General features: G+C 36.2%; 1 protein-coding gene across 7 annotated transcripts in view; it reads left to right on the top strand.

The window, feature by feature from the left end:
- LOC117238617 (RING finger protein 44) overlaps positions 1-13,670 on the top strand; it is a 40,039-nt gene extending 26,369 nt beyond the window's left edge. For 4 of the 7 annotated variants that reach the window (XM_033503647.1, XM_033503648.1, XM_033503650.1 and 1 more), the window contains 9 exons: positions 888-1,456; positions 4,506-4,707; positions 4,786-4,873; positions 5,506-5,591; positions 5,685-6,269; positions 6,602-6,802; positions 6,906-7,204; positions 7,557-7,860; positions 8,105-13,670. In XM_033503647.1, the coding sequence (XP_033359538.1) occupies positions 1,221-1,456; positions 4,506-4,707; positions 4,786-4,873; positions 5,506-5,591; positions 5,685-6,269; positions 6,602-6,802; positions 6,906-7,204; positions 7,557-7,860; positions 8,105-8,179 (2,076 nt within the window). In that variant the 5' untranslated portion in view covers positions 888-1,220 and the 3' untranslated portion in view covers positions 8,180-13,670. Of the gene's footprint in view, positions 1-887; positions 1,457-2,527; positions 2,549-4,505; positions 4,708-4,785; positions 4,874-5,505; positions 5,592-5,684; positions 6,270-6,601; positions 6,803-6,905; positions 7,205-7,556; positions 7,861-8,104 lie in introns of those variants that run through there. The other 3 variants (XM_033503652.1, XM_033503651.1, XM_033503653.1) reach the window with 2 other exon arrangements.
- Positions 13,671-19,087: the final 5,417 nt, after the last annotated feature.

Genomic DNA, 19,087 nt, shown 5'->3' with positions numbered 1-19,087 from the left:
AGCGTCTTTTAAACCTGTACTGCTGTGTTATATCGAATTGCTTGAATTCATTGGAACGTAATTAATATTATCTTCCTTGAATCATTGAACCCCTGAAATTCGATTCTGGACCAGTAGGTGGCGGGGAGATTTTTTTCTCAACCGGAAACGTATCCGAACTCGTCGCCACTCAGAGCTCTAGTTGCCCGGAAAAAGCATGCGAATGTTCACTCAAACTTTGCCAACAAATACGAGCACGTAGTTTAACAAAGATGATGTTTCGAAATAGAAATCGCCGTGTTTCTATCGTTAATTATAATTGAACTATTTCAGTCGCGAACTCCGCGAGATTCGCCAGATGTAGCTTCAGTAAAACAATTAATAATTCCTCTAGTATATATATATATTATATATCTATACATTTTCTTTATTCTTATATACAATTATCACAGTGTATTACTGCATGGTATGTTTGTTTCTAAGACACATTCTCTGTTCTTATTATCGGCTGTTACTACTTTGTACGTGACCAAAAATCATTCCGCGATATCATACATATTTAGATCACGTCGCCGCTTGTTCGTCTTCACACTACCTATCGAAAATGACATATTTTTTTTCTTTCTTGCATAATCTTACATCTCATTTATATTTACGTTATGCTTACAACATTAAGGAGATAGAAAAAATTCGCAATTGCATTTCTCTTCAAAAACAAGTACGCGACGCGACAAAAGTACGGGGCTCCTGAGATCAGCGGCGTCGTCTCTGGCGTTTCGAGCAACACTCGAACATGGCGGCGAGCTCGGATGTTCTCTCGACATTTCGAAAGAACGGCGCGCGAGGTGGAAATCGCCTCTCGATCATCTAGCCTCTTCTCGCCGTGTAACGTTCGAATATCTCGCCAGGTTCTCTCTCGATAGCCGGAGTCGGAGGAGTTAACGTGCGGCGTGCACGTTTCGAACTGAAGGGGGCCAGAAACGTGTACGAGGTCGGGCAAAATCACGAGGCGAGGTTAACCTCCTCCGCCTTGCCGTGTCGTGTCCTCCCGTTTCAACCACGAAAACGAAACCAGCAGGGAGAAAAAAAAGAGGTGGAGCGATACCGTGTGGCTCTCGTTGTGAAAGAGAGAAAACGAAAAGAAAAAGAAAAAAGGAAAAGTAAGAGTGACGGAAAAGGAAGAAAGAGAACGAAAGGGTAGAATAATAGGATCGAAACGAGACAGAGCAAAGGGGGAGGGAATGAACGGCCCTGGGAGTCATCAGCATCGCGGCTTGGGCATGCAGGGACGTTATAGGGCCGTAGTAACTGCTGGCACCCCGGCAGGGCCCCACTCTCGACCCCCAGCGCCCCCTCACGCCCGCGGTGGATGGCACCCTCATAATCAGCACCCTCAGCACGCCCAGATACCTCAGCAATACACCGGCAACAAGGAATACCCGTATCGACAATGTCCACCACCACGCTTCCATAACGGGTATATCATTGCAATAACGAACCTGGTGCACCTTCTGTGCATATTCTCTTATATCACAAATTTTGCAATATCATTCTTTTTTTTCTTTACATGTTACGTTTCTACATAAACTTCATATTTTGCAAACATTCTTCTGCTTTTTCTTTAGGTTTTTGTGAAAGATATTTTTCTTTAGATTTTCGTACACGTAATTGTTATTTTATTCTGTACTATGTTCGTGCGACTATCTACTACATATAAGGCATTTCATAATGTTAGAAAACTAAACAAAAGTTCGATATTCTAAAGTTATTTTATACTTTACTCTGTACAGACAGTTTAAAATTTCGCGGGGTTGATGACTCCACAGTCGACTCTACAGCCAAGTTAAAAATTCTCGAGAAGATGCGATAGAGTCTTTTCAGAGTTAGCATCGTATGATGCTGCGCAACCCATTCGTATACGAAACTACACTTTACGAAGTAATCGAAAGTGTTACGATTTGTTATCGTTAGACTTTTTTTATTTGCCTATATGGTTACATAACTGTTCGTAACGTCGAGAATTACGTATACATCGGTGTAATTCTTGAGAAGGTCACTTTGTTACGCTATCGATCGATCGAGAATCGAACATTCGTCGATAGGTTTTCGCATTTACCAACATGAATGATCGATATGGAAGGGAGTGATTGTCGCGAAAGTTTTCTGTTCGAGTTACGCGTTACGCCTAGTAAGTGTGTATTTAATTTTCAGAGTAACCGACATTGAAGAGTCGACCATTCTAATCGACGATAATAAACGCGCATAACGTTGTCCTCGAGTTGCGACGCTACAGATGCAATCGTGGTGCTTTTTCGTTTTCACATGCACGGTTTAGTGTCCGCCAGTCCGTTGAAACTTTCGTTTTTCTTTTCCTCTCGATCTCATCGAATTTCGGGACTTGTCTTTCGAGTTTGTTACTGTGATTAACATTCCGCGAGTTGGAAACACGGTATTTCTAGTCTATGAACCACGCGACACATAAACACACGTGTGCATGCGAAAAATACAGATGTTAGCTTGTTCCATTGAGATGATTTTGTGATACTGCTCCTGTACATACACACATGTTGTACGTATGTAATATAGAAGGATGAATACATACCGATTTGCTAAAAGAGTGACACTAATAAATAGTAGAAGTAAACTTTAAAGTTTAAAATAGAAAATTATTAATTACATATTATAATACTCAATAATGAGAATATTTGCTTTCTTTTACAAATTGGCACATTGATCTTTACGTAATTATGATACTCGTACTCTAATAAAGAGCTAAATAATTGCTCAGCTAATTTTATAAATATCTCGAAATTGACAGTCTTTTTATGTGTTATTCTTGTAGTAAATCGACGATATGTAAACATGACACATGTTCACACAACTAAATATATGGCACGATTAAATACACTCGTAAGAATATATCGCGCGGCTAATTATTTTTGTTCAATATGATATCTTTCCTGCAAAATTTATATTTCGCGAGTTCGTGATGAAACTGTTCATAGCTGCATGAGACACCATACAGCACGCGACCTTGAAGGTATTATGTATATACAGATCAATAACAATCTTTAGCATTCGTTAACAGAATATGTAACTATGATCTTTTTCTGTGCCATAACGAATGCTTGTTCTTGTTTGAATTATTATTTTCTTCTTCATTCTCCTCGTCTCTATTTTCTCTGTACTCTACATATCATGTTTAAATCTTCTCTTCACTGGTTATCTTGTTTAGCATGCCACCGAATGTCAACTATTTTTTAAATAATTATAAGTATTGTCAACTTGTTCGAAAAGTGACACGATTATTTTAATATATTACTTTTCCAGCAAATTGACGATATACAGTTCATTTCTTCGTATTGCGTGTACTTGGTTGTCACGTGTTTTTTTTTTTTGTTTGTTACTATCTCGTCTAAAAGCTTTCGTAAAAGTAAGACTACGTTTTACAATGGATTCGTCCCATATCGCTATTTTATGGATATCGTACACGATTCATGTAAACACGCCATAATATGGAATTTATTCAGCTACGCGTTACTAACAATAATATTATTCTCGTTTCGTATCTAGTCAAACGAACACTGTTTTATTTTAAATCTGTAAACGTATTAGCATTACAGATACCGTTGACTAAAATATAAACCTTGTATATGTCGAAAGATCAAAATGGCAGTTACATAAAGAATATATTTTAAAATCAAATATTGCTTCTTATAATTTATAAAAACTCATTGAAATCTGTAAAAATGCAAATCCAATTCTTCGCAAATCTACGAGAAAAATTTATGAAATTTCTATAAAGAATTGTAATTTGTTATTTTGATGACTCTGATAGTTCTAGTATTAAGATTGATACAGCAGGTGCGTTGTCGTCACCATAGTAATATTCTATATTCTACAATAGAAGAAAATCATGTTTATTATTACATCAAATTGTGTCATATATTAAGGAATCGTCCGATCAGTAGCACTCGTATTAATTGTTCGATAGATCGATACACGTGAATGATCAAGAGTTGACGTAAATCGTGTTCAAGGAGGAAAAATGAACTCCAAGTTATGCGTATATCGACGTTACGGTGAAAGTACTTGTAATTCAATGTAATGTAATTCAATGATTCTAAACGATCTATAAGAATTTCTGTGGAACTACTGGAATTGTTAACTACTATAAGTTCTGAATAATCCTCATTATCCGCATTAACTCTGCTACGATCTTTACATTTTTCTATTTCAATTTTCAAATTGAATCTAATAAATCTAAGAAAAGATCTAGATCTGATAAATTGTAATTCCGATCTATTACGAATTAATTGTTATTTATTATTTATTTTGAATCTGATATAGAATTTTACACAGATATAGTCTCTGAAACTTTTCAAAAAATATTGTTTCCAAAAGTTCTGCAGAATCTTATGCACCAGTGTCTTATGCAATGTGATGCCAAACACCTCGATTTCATGGTAACGTCGACACTCGTCGTCCTTTCTAATATGATCGCTAACAATTCTCTATGTATTTAGGGATTGTCCTGGCGTCGGTACGTCTTCCGGGCCAAACGGCAAGGAAGTTTCGTATCACGGGAACGTAGGCGGGTCTAGCGTGGGGTACAAACCGCCCCCGCAGCACAGTCCGCAATCAAGAGGTCCACCGGCTCACTTTCCACAGGAGTCCGTGGGCCCACCGGCCAATTCTCCACCGTTGCACATTAACATTTGCGGGCAAGTAAGTACCCCTCCTTCTATACTATCTACGAGTCAGTATCTGTGTGTTTTCTTTTTTAAAAGATATATGTACTCGCAGGAGAACGCAATGCGTGGTCCATTATTGAACATGAGTCCAGGTCTTGGAGCTAGCGGCGTCGATATGGAATATCGTAGAAGTTCTCAAGGTATCTTTAGACTTTCGAGATACATTGTACAAACATATATTATTATATATGCTATACTATACTATACATGCATATATGATAGTATGCACATATAAAGTAATGTATACACACATATATGCATGTATACATTAATAATACCAGTAAATATTGCCACACATGTTGATATTTAGTACAGATCGAATTTCTATGTTTTTATCTCTTAGTTATCCTATTATTAAACTGCGAATGTTTATGTAAATTCGTATTCATATGATGCAACTAAGGAAATAAAATCTAAGGAGAAGTATGTGTGAAATTTCAACAACTAAATGTCGTAAGGGGTACTATTTTGTTATGTTATGTATGTTCTGTGCATTTTTACACCTTTCAATTTCTTACAAATGCATAAACGTCCGTAATCTATTTATTATAAATCTGTATTCTACTCATGATACGAAATATTAAATGAAATAAAATTTATTAGAATCTCCTAATAGATGTAACTGGTAGGTGTCTTATTACTTCTGACTGTTAGGTAGTGTGCTGTTTATAGATTTTTGATTTAGTGTACGACCATTGTATACATATACATAGCTTCTTTGACCCTATGGCTGAAAGTGAATGAGAGGTTATTTCTTGTATCTTTATTTCAGCGACAAACCAACTGCCTCTGAGTCCTGTACAAATCCAGCCATCGCCGCCATATTACAGACAGCCTAGTCAAGACGATGGTAGAAAGGTATACGTCTGTGCACTTTACCAAAATTTCTGTTCGATCGTTCCATCACAATTTTTTACTTTCAATGCAAGATCGATATCGGTATAATTTTAGAGTGAATCTCCTTCGAGGAAGCGCCGTCGAATATCCCGCAACGGTGCTGTTTCCGGAATAGAAGTTCGTGAAACTACGCCACCCTCGCCTACACCGTCATTGCACACTACTCCGCCGCCATGGGAGTTCTCAACGGCGCCCCAGAGGCGATCACCTCGAAATCATATGTCGACACGCGGCAGTCCAACTATCAGAAATCGTTATCAACGATACACAGACTCGTTCGGCTTGTCTTACCCTTTCGTGCCCGGTCATACCCCTCATCCGCCCATTCATAACTCCCACCATGGGATTCACAATTCTCATCACAACATTTCGCACCATAATATACATAATTCGCATCATAATATGCATAACGCGCATCAGACGCATCCCCATCATCCACCTGGTACGGGACACCATCCCGCGCAAGGAGCAAACGGCCCTGTGGTCGTGGACGTCGGGCAAGTCGGTGTTTCCGGTTTGGGGGTTGCCGTTAGCGGGGAACCACTCTGGCATCCTCAGGCGACAGGTTACAGGATCCCATGCCAGCTGCACGGCATATACACACCGACCGGAGCACACGCGTTCGCACATTCGTGTCAGGTAAATGTTTTATAAAATCAATATCGCAACTAATTTTATAATAGTCAATAATCTTGAACAAATTCAGGAACTAATCCTCTATAAATATGACATCATTCCTTCTGTATGATCTTATAACGTAAATTTTGTTGCGTTTAAAAAATTTTACTTTTTATGGTATTTCTAGTTAAGATACTAAATTTATATGTATATAAAATTTGAGTAATTATATATATTATATATATAAATCTAAACATTTAATTTAAATTTTAATTAATTAATTAATTAAATAAATTCCTAAAAGAGTTTGAGATACTTAGAATATTATAATAGATAAATTTATATTTCCCCAGGTTACCCACCATCATAGTCACTATTCAGCGGCTCATCCGACCCACCCAGGCCACAGCCTGGTCGGTTCAATAGTTGGCGCTGCATCCAGAGGATACCCAACACCAACCGGAGGTCCTGTAGCGGCTCTTCATCACGCTCACGCGCCTCCTCCACCCGTCCATACTACTCATTACACTGCGCACCATCAACTTTCCCAACAGGTACGATTCACCAGTTAAGACAAATTATTATAGTATACAGGATATTTTATCGTTACTAAGAGAAAACATTTATCTAACGTTTTTCATTTTTTCTTTGTTACAGCGAGAAGTTGAATTAGAGTTAATAGAGTCCCATCATCATCATAGAGTGGGAGCTACAGCCGGTGCCCCATTACCATTACCACACTCGTATTCACCGCCAGCTCTAACTCAAGTTACCACTCCTACTCCTACTCCTATATTCTTATCAGAAACGAGGAACAGTCAATTGGAAATGATTCAAACCAGAACTCGGCGCACACCGTCCAACGTTCACACGCTCAGACGACCAAGGTCGAGTAGATGGAGAGGTACGCCTCCGATAGCACCGGCTACTTATTCAGGATTCCTGTTACACTTCTTGTAAGTATCACTTTGTCGTTACTATTGATACCAATCGGCGCTGCCCAAGGAAATACATAGACATCTTCATGTCTACGAGTGAAAAAAATCCCCGTTGTACTTCATTAATGCTAAATGACCTTCAGTTTTATATATATACATCCAAGATATAATGCTCTCGGGTTCCATTTTTTTAGTTGCAATCGCAAAAATATGAATGTACACCTACATTCTATTGCTATTAATAAAAAATATGGACTAAACAAATAGAAAAGAATTATTATAAGATTTGTAAAAAATCTACTATGAATAGTCATGATTCAACCTCATTTATGACGAGTTCGTTTAATTTACAAAATTTTTCAATTTACAGTGCAATGCTCAGCAATCCACCATTATCTCCGTACAGTCAGGCGGAACTATCCTCGCCGGACTCAGCGACCGAAAATTACGAAGCACTGCTCTCTTTGGCAGAGAGACTAGGAGAGGCTAAGCCACGAGGATTGACTCGGGCTGAAGTGGAGCAGTTACCCTCGTATAAATTCAACGCGGAAACACACCAAGGAGACCAAACCAACTGCGTGGTCTGCATGTGCGACTTTGAAGCTCTGCAGTCACTGCGTGTTCTACCGTGCTCGCACGAATTCCATTCTAAATGCATCGACAAGTGGCTTAAAGTAAGTTTATTGAGAATAATACGATTCTATATAGACCATTAGCGATCCACTATATACATCGAGGCTGATACTTTTGTGGTGGATCGTCAATTCGTTCTATTACATACTAAACTAACAGTTGAAGAGCTTCCTGAAATTAATTATTATATAATCATCTATAAACTAAGAATATTATTTGAGGCTTGAGACTTGCCTAAATTAAATTTCAATTAATGACCATAATTTATTAATTTTTTAATTACAGTCAAATCGAACGTGTCCAATATGTCGCGGGGATGCCGGAGAATACTTTGGAAACAGCGGGACCGGTAGCGACTGACGCCAAGCCGCTCAAGTACACTAGCGCCAACTGTCACGGATCTCAGGGACGCTACTCAGCACAGAGCTTCCAGCGATCACGTTGCTGGTTTGTGCAAATTTCTGTTGACAAGCATTTCTCGCCTTTTCTCTGACCGAGTCGTTAGTATGTCACGGTTGATCACCTCGATTTTGCGAAGAGGAGAGGATTGGGAATGAATGAAACACGGAAAACAAAAAAAAAAAATATAAGGGGGATAAAAAAAACATAGTAAAATTCAGGGTATGTTGTCAGGGTGTTTGGTGTCGAGAAATGGACCACACACACGCAATAAAAGTACACGATTTAAAATTGCAGCATGCAACATTTTTACAATGCGAATTAACGTCTCTGCGTTTATTCCATTATTTTTTCTCGAGAATAGACAAGTCTGACAGGTTTGAGAAAGAAAGAGTGTATAATAACAAGTAATGAGCAAATCAATCAAGATTGAAAGCAATGAAGGAAATTTCGGAGATTTGTTAAAAGCTATCAAGCATTTCAGGTCAAGATTAAAGTCTGACTTAATGTATTCGTTTTGTTTCATCGATGCGCTTCGAGTTTAATCGTGTTTAATGCTCGTTTGTTGTTTTTTCCTTTTCATATTATTACTTCGTCAAATTGTGAAGTTTATTCTGTACATAATTACTTACGTAATACGCAAAACTATAATCGCTACTTTCCATTAACGTTCCAGTTTTTATTACTATCACGAGTACTACTACTATTATTATTATTATTATTATTAATATTATTATTATTATTATTATTATTATTATTATTATTAATATTATTATTATTATTATTATTCTAGTGATAGTTGTATTTTTAATCCTACGAATTGTACATATATACTCGCATAAACGCGCTCCTATCACAATGAGACATACACTACAGCCAATTTGATTTTGTAAGTAATTTTTTTTGTATTTTTTCTCTTTGGGCACATAACCAAATGTAGCGTGAACATTCTTTTCTTTTCTTTTTCTCGCGGCAAACAAGTTAAGATATATCATTATGTGGAGTAAACCGATTAGAGGAAAGAAAAGATTCGATCTTTCTAACCTATATATATATATATATGCTTTACGTGTCTTTTTACGTAGATCGGATAATCACTCTTTTGTCACGTCGAACTCGTAAGTGTTTTTCTATAGCGACTAGGGATTGTAGATAAAAAAAGGAAAAATTATTAAATTATTTTGTCAGATGACGTAAATATTTTGTAAATAATCTGGCGAAACATTCGATGTTCGTTTTGAGGAACACAAAAGGTAGCAGATCCGTTTTCCATTGTACTCACTTCGTCGCGGATCGTTTTCTTTCGCCCGAAAGATAAGTTTCCCTAATACTATTACTGATTCACAGGCTATCGTAGAACGTAGAATTAACGGGGGGAGGGGGAAGGAAAGGTAAATGGATCAAATATTGTTCGAAACGTGACGAAGATTAAAGAAAAGGCTCTTCAGCAATAGTTTTCATGCAAAAAAAAAAAAAAGGAAAGAAAGCTGCGTAAAGAAGATACAAAACTGAACAAAAAAAAAAAGATAAGAACACTGCTTCTGTTTCCTGTGTATCTACCTCTAAATAGAAGAAATGAAACGATTCATATTTTTTTATACACACATCTCATAAACAATAAACGTACGTACGCTAAGAAAACCAAAAAAAGAGAGAGAGAGAAAGAGAGGAAGGGAGACAGAGAAAGAAAAACCGCTGGATAGAAGAAAAAGAGAAAAAACGAGTTAACCGCGATTTTTCGAATTTCCACGAATATTAACCGTAAATTAACTAAATTACAGATTAAGATTTACCTGGTATATAAAAAGAAATAAGATAACTTGTATTTAGAAGTCTCTAACAGAGAAAAAAACAGAGTTTATGAATTAGAATACTATTGGATTAGACACGTATTTAAAAATAAATGAAAGATTGATTCGTTTTTGAGAAAAACGTACGTTCCCAAGGTTTTTCGTAAAGGGCTTTCATATTAATCTCAACTGAGCGATACCACGTGGAAAGAGAGCGCTTTTGTTATCGGAAAATTAGAAATAATCTTTCTTGTTATTCATGAGGCTCTTCATACTTGCACAAGTATGATCAATTAGCAAATTTCTGTTGCGCTTTATAGTTAAATGAAATTGTTATGTAAAAAGTTTCTTACGCAATTGCTATAATAATCTATAATAAAATTTACTTGTAATCGATTTGTTTTAGATTAGTAAAAATTTTCCGAAGTTAATTCTTTTTTTTCTTCTTGTATTCTTTAAGAGTTCGTTCTTTTTCTAAAGATATACATAGTAAGTAGTTGGTAAATAATTATATTAATTGAAAATTCTATTTGTTCTCGGTTTTTTGCGTTAATTAGTTTTTAATGTAATCGATCGATGAGATGAAAATCACGTGGTGTGTCGTACAGTGAAAGGTAACGGTCGGACATCATCAAACGTAATCGAAAGGCGGAAAAACGCATAACACCGCGATCATGTTCGTACCTCTTTGACCTTATCCTTCCATTTTTTATCGCGTGCCTTTACTTTACTGACCGTGTATCGGGAAAAAGACTATGGGAGTTCTCATGCGAAAAGTCGACGAAGGGAAGAGATATGGGTTATTATCATAAAGGAAAGCCGAATCGACGCGAATCATGTTCGTTATTTCAGAGAAACAAATGTAAAAGAAAAGAGTGGAACGACATAAAGCACAAAAACAAAACCATGTGGTGACAAACGTGTCTGATGAATCGAAATGCTTCGTCGTTGTGCATCTGCGTATAGTTTATTATAAAATAGAACATCAATAGCGCTTCAACATTAAAAAAATCGTTTGAATATCGTTTTTGTTAAATTTTGAAATATTCCACTTAGAATTCGATACTGCAAAGGGGTTTCTCGATTTATTTTAATATTCTATAATTTTGATTTTTAAATTTTATACAAGTTTGTTCGAATAATATTGATACGTTAGATTATCGATATTATCTAAATCCGCTGATCTGTAATTCGTTCTCAGATGAACACGATAAACAGTTCGATTTATCCATAAACGAAACTCGTCCGTGCAAACGCATATACGTAAAACATGTACTTTTTAGTAGCTTTGTACAGGTCTAAGGCTGCGTTCGCGAAAAGTTACCAGATGCAAGTGACGTGCGTCGGAAACAAGCAACAGCTCGTTTAAAATTAGTAGGCCTGCTCGAGGTTGCCGACATCTCGCTCCTCCGCTATTCGTTTCATTATTCCACCACTCAAGCTTCTATCTTCTTGTCAATTTTCTCGGACAGAGAATTGAAATCAGTAATCGTATATTCTCTGTCGCTTAAAAAGCAAAAATAATACCTATATAACAATCGAAATATGTATGTAAAATTATATACATACTCGTATATAAATATAGAGGGGAAAGCGGCTTTGTGCGGCAGCGGATGTCGAACGAAGCGACGCAAATTAAAAGTCGATTTCCTTACCGGTTACAACCACCTCTTGTTCAAACTGCGTTTCGTTTCTATCAATCGCGCGCTTTTTTCCCATCCGCGTCATTTGCATCTATGTAGCGCGTCGCGTAAACCCAGCTCATTATCGAACACAATATCAAAAACTCGTGTGCGTGTGTGTGTTCGTGTTGCTGTGTGTATATTCAAAATGGAAAGAGAAGGAAAAAGAAAGAAGAGTAAGGAAGGTAAAGACAAATGAAAGAGCGTTGGTTTTTCCTAGATGCGTTATAAGAGAACACATATCACTTTTCTCCATCGTATATCCACGCGTCTCGCACGCTCGCCCTCTTTGTCGCATTTTACACCCGGGAAGGAGAGGAAATAGGAAGAAAGGCTCACATTTTTTTACTAGTTTAAGACCATGAGAGTGAAAACGAGATGAAGAGAGAGAGAGAGAGAGAGAGAGAAAGAGAGAGTGAGTGTGAGGTTGTCAAAAGGGACGAGCGTTCGATTGGAAGGAGCTAATGCCGAAGAAATCATCCCTATCAAGGGATTAAGAATATTTTCCATTCTATCCTATATTACTTCCAAATTTTGAACTATTACTTCGTTCGATTTTTCGTAATGTTATAATCTGAAAAAGAATTATGAACTTTAGCATCCATCATTCGGAGTCTGTTTATCTTACTTATTAAATATTATATTATAAATACGGCGTTAAACATTAAATCTGTACAATCCGTGTATGTGTATAAAATTTCAACTGGGAGAAGATATAACCAAACGTTGTAGGAATAATATGGAATAGTATCAGAATTAAACCATACTTGTTGTAATCGCTGTTTCTGTAGAGATGAGTTTCTCTTCTTTTCTTTCGGCTTTTAAATCGCCGATAATGTCGACTTTCGGCCGTAGTAACCTTGGCCCGTCCAACGCTCCGTCCCTTGATACGCTTAGACTAAGGTAGCATAACGAAATCCATAATGCGTACCTTAAACACACCCTGAATCCTAGTGTACCAGTCGCAGCAGAAAAACCTATGATCGGTTCCTGGAACGTCCTGTATCGTCTTAACGCCAATAGTTAAATTCAATTCGAAGAAAATGCTCTATGAAGCTTTGTTTTCTCGTTAATTACCGAGAGGCGATTTTTTAATAATACAGAGCATGAAAAGAGAAAGAGATGATAAGAATTTTATTTGAATGCATGTTCGAAGAACCGGTCACGAAACAGTACCAAAAGTAATTGTTCCGACGTATGAGTTCGCCCAAGTTGCTTTTAGATATAAACGATATAAACCCTTATATCATTTGTATATAGAAAGAGAAACATGTATTCGTTTATACATACTGTACATTAGACACGTATCACGTGTTGAAATCGCAGAAAGAAAAAAAAAAAAAAGAAAACAAAGGAAGAACGTGCAATACGTTGCTTCGAGTCTCAATTACTTGGAGGATGAAGAAAGTAGCTGGCTTTAAAACGCGTAATATTGAAGTTGCGCGTTAACTCGACTGTTGCGTCGGCGTTGCTGAGGCCAGCTGCGCGTTCAACTGATTTATGCATATCGAAGGCCGCCGTTGAAGAATTCATCTTCTAAAAGCCGAATGTGTACTGGACGCAGCGGCGTGAAAGCCCTCGCTGAAGTAACAACGATCGATTTCGGCCTCTTCTTCTTCCCCTTGTTTCGCCTTTCGCGTTACTGTTTAAAACGAATTTCTATTTGTCTTGCTTTTTCTTTTTTTCTTCTATATTATTTTGGAAAAGTCAACGAATTCGATGCAGTATTATAACAATGATAGATTCGTGTTACCCGAGAATCATAAGTACGTATAGCAGTTTTCGCACGGTTGGCCGAACAGCAGACGACGTTTCATGAATCAAAATATCATTTTTAAAGAACGTCGTAATCCAAACCGAAAACCATATCCAGTGACCTGACGTCTTGTTTCGAATTGTCGATAAATCCGGAGAAACAGCAATAAATCAAACGATCTATAGAAAGAGAAAAATACATTGATATTTCGCATTCAAAATGTACGAACGCATAACTTCATTGTTTGCGGTTTACCATTCGTTTCATTTAGCAGCTCCTTTGAGACAACGATGAAGAAGCACAATACGTTCACTGAATCACTTCACGACATATAGTACAAGCATGCCATTAGTTTAGAATAATTTGTTTCTCGTTTCCTTTTTTTTTCTTCACGACGGGAAAGTATTCCCTCCTGCGAGTGGTGCTCTCTTATCGTACGTTTGTTCGTTTTTCCAAACTTATGGGTAGCGTATACAATTAACTAACATGGAGATATCTGAAATGAACCAGCATATTGAAAAGAATTTGGAACGCGCTTAATTTAAGAAATAAAAATTAATTATATTAATTCCTAATTACTATGATACACATATTAAGTTTTCTAATTTTTTATGGGAAAGATTTTCCTCTCTGTTTTCCTTCTTATTTATTAATATTAATTTCTATATGTTATCATTTGCAAGAAGCACGTGGCTAGAAGCATTTTATATGTCTTCTTCAACGACGCGTTAAGATTATAAATCTCGTTGAAAATCAATATCGTCTAACAATAAAGATTCTTTTTCGCTCCTATACATGATGTACCACAAATAACTATATCACACTTAAAAAATACATTAACATCCCTCCCTTCGCTCCTTCGTATTATTTCTTCTTCATTTTTCTCATTTATTGGCGTGGCTAAGTAGATTTCTCGCTCTGTTAATAAAATAAATAGCGTGTAATAATTGGGATGGTTCGAGACGTTGTCCTCGGCAGCGTGAACTTGTGTAACAATTTTTATATATTTTATTCGTAGAATTGAATATATCGCCGCTGCAACTGCTGCTGCTGCTGCTGCTGATACCACTACTTCTTTGTTAACATATACGTATATACCAGAAATGCGTTAGACGCTTTTATACAAACTCGATTTAACGTTTTTTAGTTGTACTGCAATATTTAATTTGTTCGTTAGTTATTGTTGTTATTAGTTATTATTATATATCATTACCATTAGCATTATTATTATTATGTTATTATTAACTTACCGTATCGGTTCATTAAATTTATCGATAAATACATTGTAATATCGCTAATATCGGAGGAGCATATTGTTAAATAACCAAAATGCGACACGAACTTCTGTATACAAATCAGAAATGGGGAAAAGCTTCGATGATTAAAAAACATCGAAGCGAGCTGAGTATCAGTTAACTATTGTACAGACGCGAAGATAACGATGCCAAACATTATATATTATTAATACGGATACTGCTGCTACTACTATCGCTATCGTCTACTATCACTTTCATTATCATTATTATTATTATTATTATTATTATTATTATTATTATTATTATTATTATTATTATTATTATTATTATTATCATTATTATTATTATTATACTTATTATTATTAATGTTATTATTATTATTATTATTATTGAAATATTATCGATCATTATTATTATGAGATTACACGACCTTTTTTTTCACGTTATGCTCCGAATGAATTTCTTTTCTCCGTTCATGAGTCTATTCATTCATCAACATATCCTTGTTATTTGTCATATGTAATTTCCATGAATCGTTAACTGCGGTCATAATTGATTTGCTCTAACATCGCATTATGCGGTTCGAGTGTATCGGCAGAATTTCCAAGCGAACAAGTACGTAGTTTCTCCTCTTGTAAATTGCGAACCTCGGTCGATACGCCAAACCATATCCGCACACGTTTATCTTTTTTTCTCTTTTATACACTATACAGTCAACACAGTAATGTGGTAAAAAAAGTTTCGGGACCAAGTTACGTCGACTAGAGTGTTAAAAAAGTCTTTCAGAATGAGAAACGTATCCATACCTGTACGTTTTCGTCAAAATAAGTCGTAAAATATCCATATTTACAGATAGTATAAGGTTTGAACCCATGCTTCGCTAAATTAGAAAGTGGCATTTTTTACTTCCACCAGACAAGTGCTATCGAAGGAGAAACAGTGGGCCAAAAATTTTAATTGGCTGCTCTAAAACGAAATTTAGTTCTAAGTCCTAAACTCGTAACGGTTCATTCTCGCTGGCATAATATTCCATCGACTTCGGTTGAACGTTGCGGAGACGCGTTATCGATCGCGGTATTACTGATCGATCCGTAACGCTGCCGTGGTTACCAGGCCCCCCTTGATCATGTCGCAGAATCCCATAATACAGCATTGCCTCAGCCAAAGGGAGTAGCCTCTAATTTGCGACGATGCCATTCCCATCGACGAGGATCCCTGCAGCGTTCTCGACACCCTCGGTGTTCGTGCGATTCGCGAGCGTCAGAGACGCGTCTCTACACGAGGGTCGCAAGGGTAACGAGAGAAAAGAGCAACAAAAAGAAAGAAAGATGAGAAAAAGAAGGAGAAATTGCACGAAGAAGATGGGGGTAATCCATGAGGGTCTGTGCGAGATGCGATAGAATTCGACTTGCTTTAAAGCGAGATATGCTCATATCTTCGTGACCCTATAGGTTAGGTTGGAACGTTCCATCCAACTTTAAGTTGCTCGACAGAAACACTCCCGCAATGACAGTTTCCCTTTAATGGAAAGCCCCCTGGCTGAATTTATAGGGGGTGGGTTGTAGGCTTTAGAACACAAACCTCTCTGCGTGTTCTCTCTATCTCTCACATGCCATTACTTTTCTCTGTTTTCCTTCTCCCACCTTGTCTCTATCTGTTTGCATTTTCATTCCTCCACTCTATCGTTTTTACGTGCTCTCGCTCTGTTAATCTTTTATTTTGTCTTTCGTTTTTCTTTATTTTCTATTTCGCTCTGTTCCTTTTGTCCGCTACATTCACCAATGTCGTCTTCCTTGTTTAATTCTTGAGTCTCTTCTTATCATGGAATATAAAATCGGAATATAGCTTAGTAAGTATTTAGGTGGGAATAAAACTCACCTAAGTGGGTTTCTAATCATACTTAATTAGTTACTTCTTAATTAATTGCGTATTCTGTATCGCAAATTATCAAGGGCATTAGTCACAGATTAACACGAATGCCTAAAAGTTTAAATCCTTTCTAAAAAATTGCTGTTAGATCATAATACTATTAAAATTTATAAAATTTGAAAGAAAAGATTTGAGTATAAAGTAATTTATGTTTTACGTTTCAAATAAAAAAAATAAAGCATCTTTCGCTTTCACTGTTTATATTCAGTGTTTTGTAATAAATGATAAATGTATACACCTACGTGCATTACAAACAGTTTCTAATAAAAATTAGGCACAATTTCCTCGATAGACCTATTCTACAATAATTTCCATACTAGGTCTCTATATTCCTAGGTCCAAGATACCTATCTTCTATGTTCTCCTTTAAATTTTTCCTCTAAGATCTCCTTTATTCTTCTTTTTCAATTCTTGATTTTATCGTTGTGACTGCATTTGGTCCTAGTAAAACATATTTCTCGTTCTTTTTTTCATTTCCATTCGACCTGTACGTTTTGTTTCTTTTCTCTTTCACCCCGCCTCCATCGTGCAGCCATAACCTCTCTAAAGCTCATATAGCTAACACGTTCCCTTTAAACCACGTATCTCTCTTGTTCCCTCCCTCGTTCTCTGGCTCTCGTTCCTCTTGCTGATCCCGGGGCTCTCCCTCTTGGCGGTTCGCAACTTCGATCTAACTGGGCAGAGTTAATGCAGGAACGGGCTGCGACTGCGAGAGCGAACGGCTATAGCCATGGCAGGGTCAAAATCAATTCGCCTGGCAAAATTAACGCGCTCGAGAGCCGGCGTGCTTTAAGGGTGGCAAATTTACGTGGGGGAATTTCGAAATCTTGCGTTACGACGGCTAAAAGTACGAAAACTCTTTCTATTCTTTTTAAAGGTTAGGAGAGCTGCAAGTATATACGATCGATCTGGTGGAACAGCAATGAGCAACGGGCAACGGTTAATAATTTGGAGTGTTTCTTGTGTTGTTTATCGAAACAGGTATTTTAAACCAGACGAAGGCAGACAAAGGACATGATAAGTTACATTTTGTTATTTTTATATGAAGACCACAGAACAAGAAACGACAAATCAGATACATTTCCCAGTTTTTAACGGGGTAGCAATTTTAAAATTCAGTACGATATTAAATTAATCCAAAAGTGTCTTTTTATTTGGCTTTTAAGCTAAACATGATTTTTTCATGCTTTTTATAATCTTAAAAATATTGTTTGTTAGAATATTAAAATAATATTTGTGTTAACAATTACAAATTTAGCTTTTACAAAATATTATTAACTATATCTCTGAACCTAAGAGATACTCTCTGTTTTTAGCTATTTTATGTTAAAATATATCTTTTTAACTATTAAATGCCATAAAAATAAAAACGTCAACAAAAATGTACTTATGTTTCTTCCTTATGATCTTCATACGAGAGCAATTTTAAAATTAAATACCTTGTAAACCAATTACATATTATCAAATTTATCTTTTTATTAAATTTAGTTATAGGATTCTGAAAAAATATTTACATCGAAAATATTAGTTTCAAAAATATTTTCAAGATATTTTAGATATCAAATATGCCGTTTTGAATCGTGTCTAGCTGGTATTCAGTTTTGTTAAACACTTTACATACAAATCATTCACACCTTCTTTAACGATCTTCATCTGTCTCAAAGCTTGATTTATATCGATTATGAACTTAAATTGAATTGTAAGTACATATTTATATGAATCAACTGGATCAATGTCGTAAATCGATTTTAAAATTAAAATTTATTTTTGATTATGTTGTTTCATAAACTCTATACAAAAAGGAAAAAGGATTTCGTAGCTGTTGAAAGGTACCAAAACCACAAGGCATTGTAAAACGACAAATGTAGTGTTATTCGATTCAAGAGAGAGGATTAATTGAAATAAACCGTGTAGAAATTTGTTAAATACCGCGGAAAATATGATTATTTTCAGGTCAAGTCGTAAGAAGCTAAAAGAGCAACAAATTATTTTTCGCCCTAGTAGTCGCAATCAAATTCACGTGTATGTATTCCGATTAAATTGTGACACTGTTTGCTAATTTGCGAAACGATAATCGTACCGTGGCTAATGAACGGAGCCGTGTTAGTAGTTGGACAAAACAGAGCATCATTGTTATATATTCATAACGTTTTTGTAAATCATCGCTTGAGATTGTCCAAACTGCGAATTAATCAGTGATTCTTCAGAGTAAGATGATCCTTAGAATAAGGTGAAATGTGGCACGTAAGTTCACGTACATGTGTATACATACCACGATACGATGTACAAAAAGCAATATTCATTACATATATATATACATATACATATGTGATTGTTATATATATATAGACACACAGGTACACACGTGCAAACGCATAAGCACATACAAATGTACTATGTACACGCGAAATACGTAAGAACTAAACATATACACTTACTTTTGATTAAATCGCAAT

This window comes from Bombus vosnesenskii, unplaced genomic scaffold (genome assembly GCF_011952255.1).
Source record: "Bombus vosnesenskii isolate JDL3184/JDL3185 unplaced genomic scaffold, Bvos_JDL3184-5_v1.1 scf7180000013579, whole genome shotgun sequence".
NCBI lineage: Eukaryota > Metazoa > Arthropoda > Insecta > Hymenoptera > Apidae > Bombus > Bombus vosnesenskii.
Note: the sequence above shows the minus strand (reverse complement) of the source record. Positions and strands in the feature narration are given on the sequence as shown.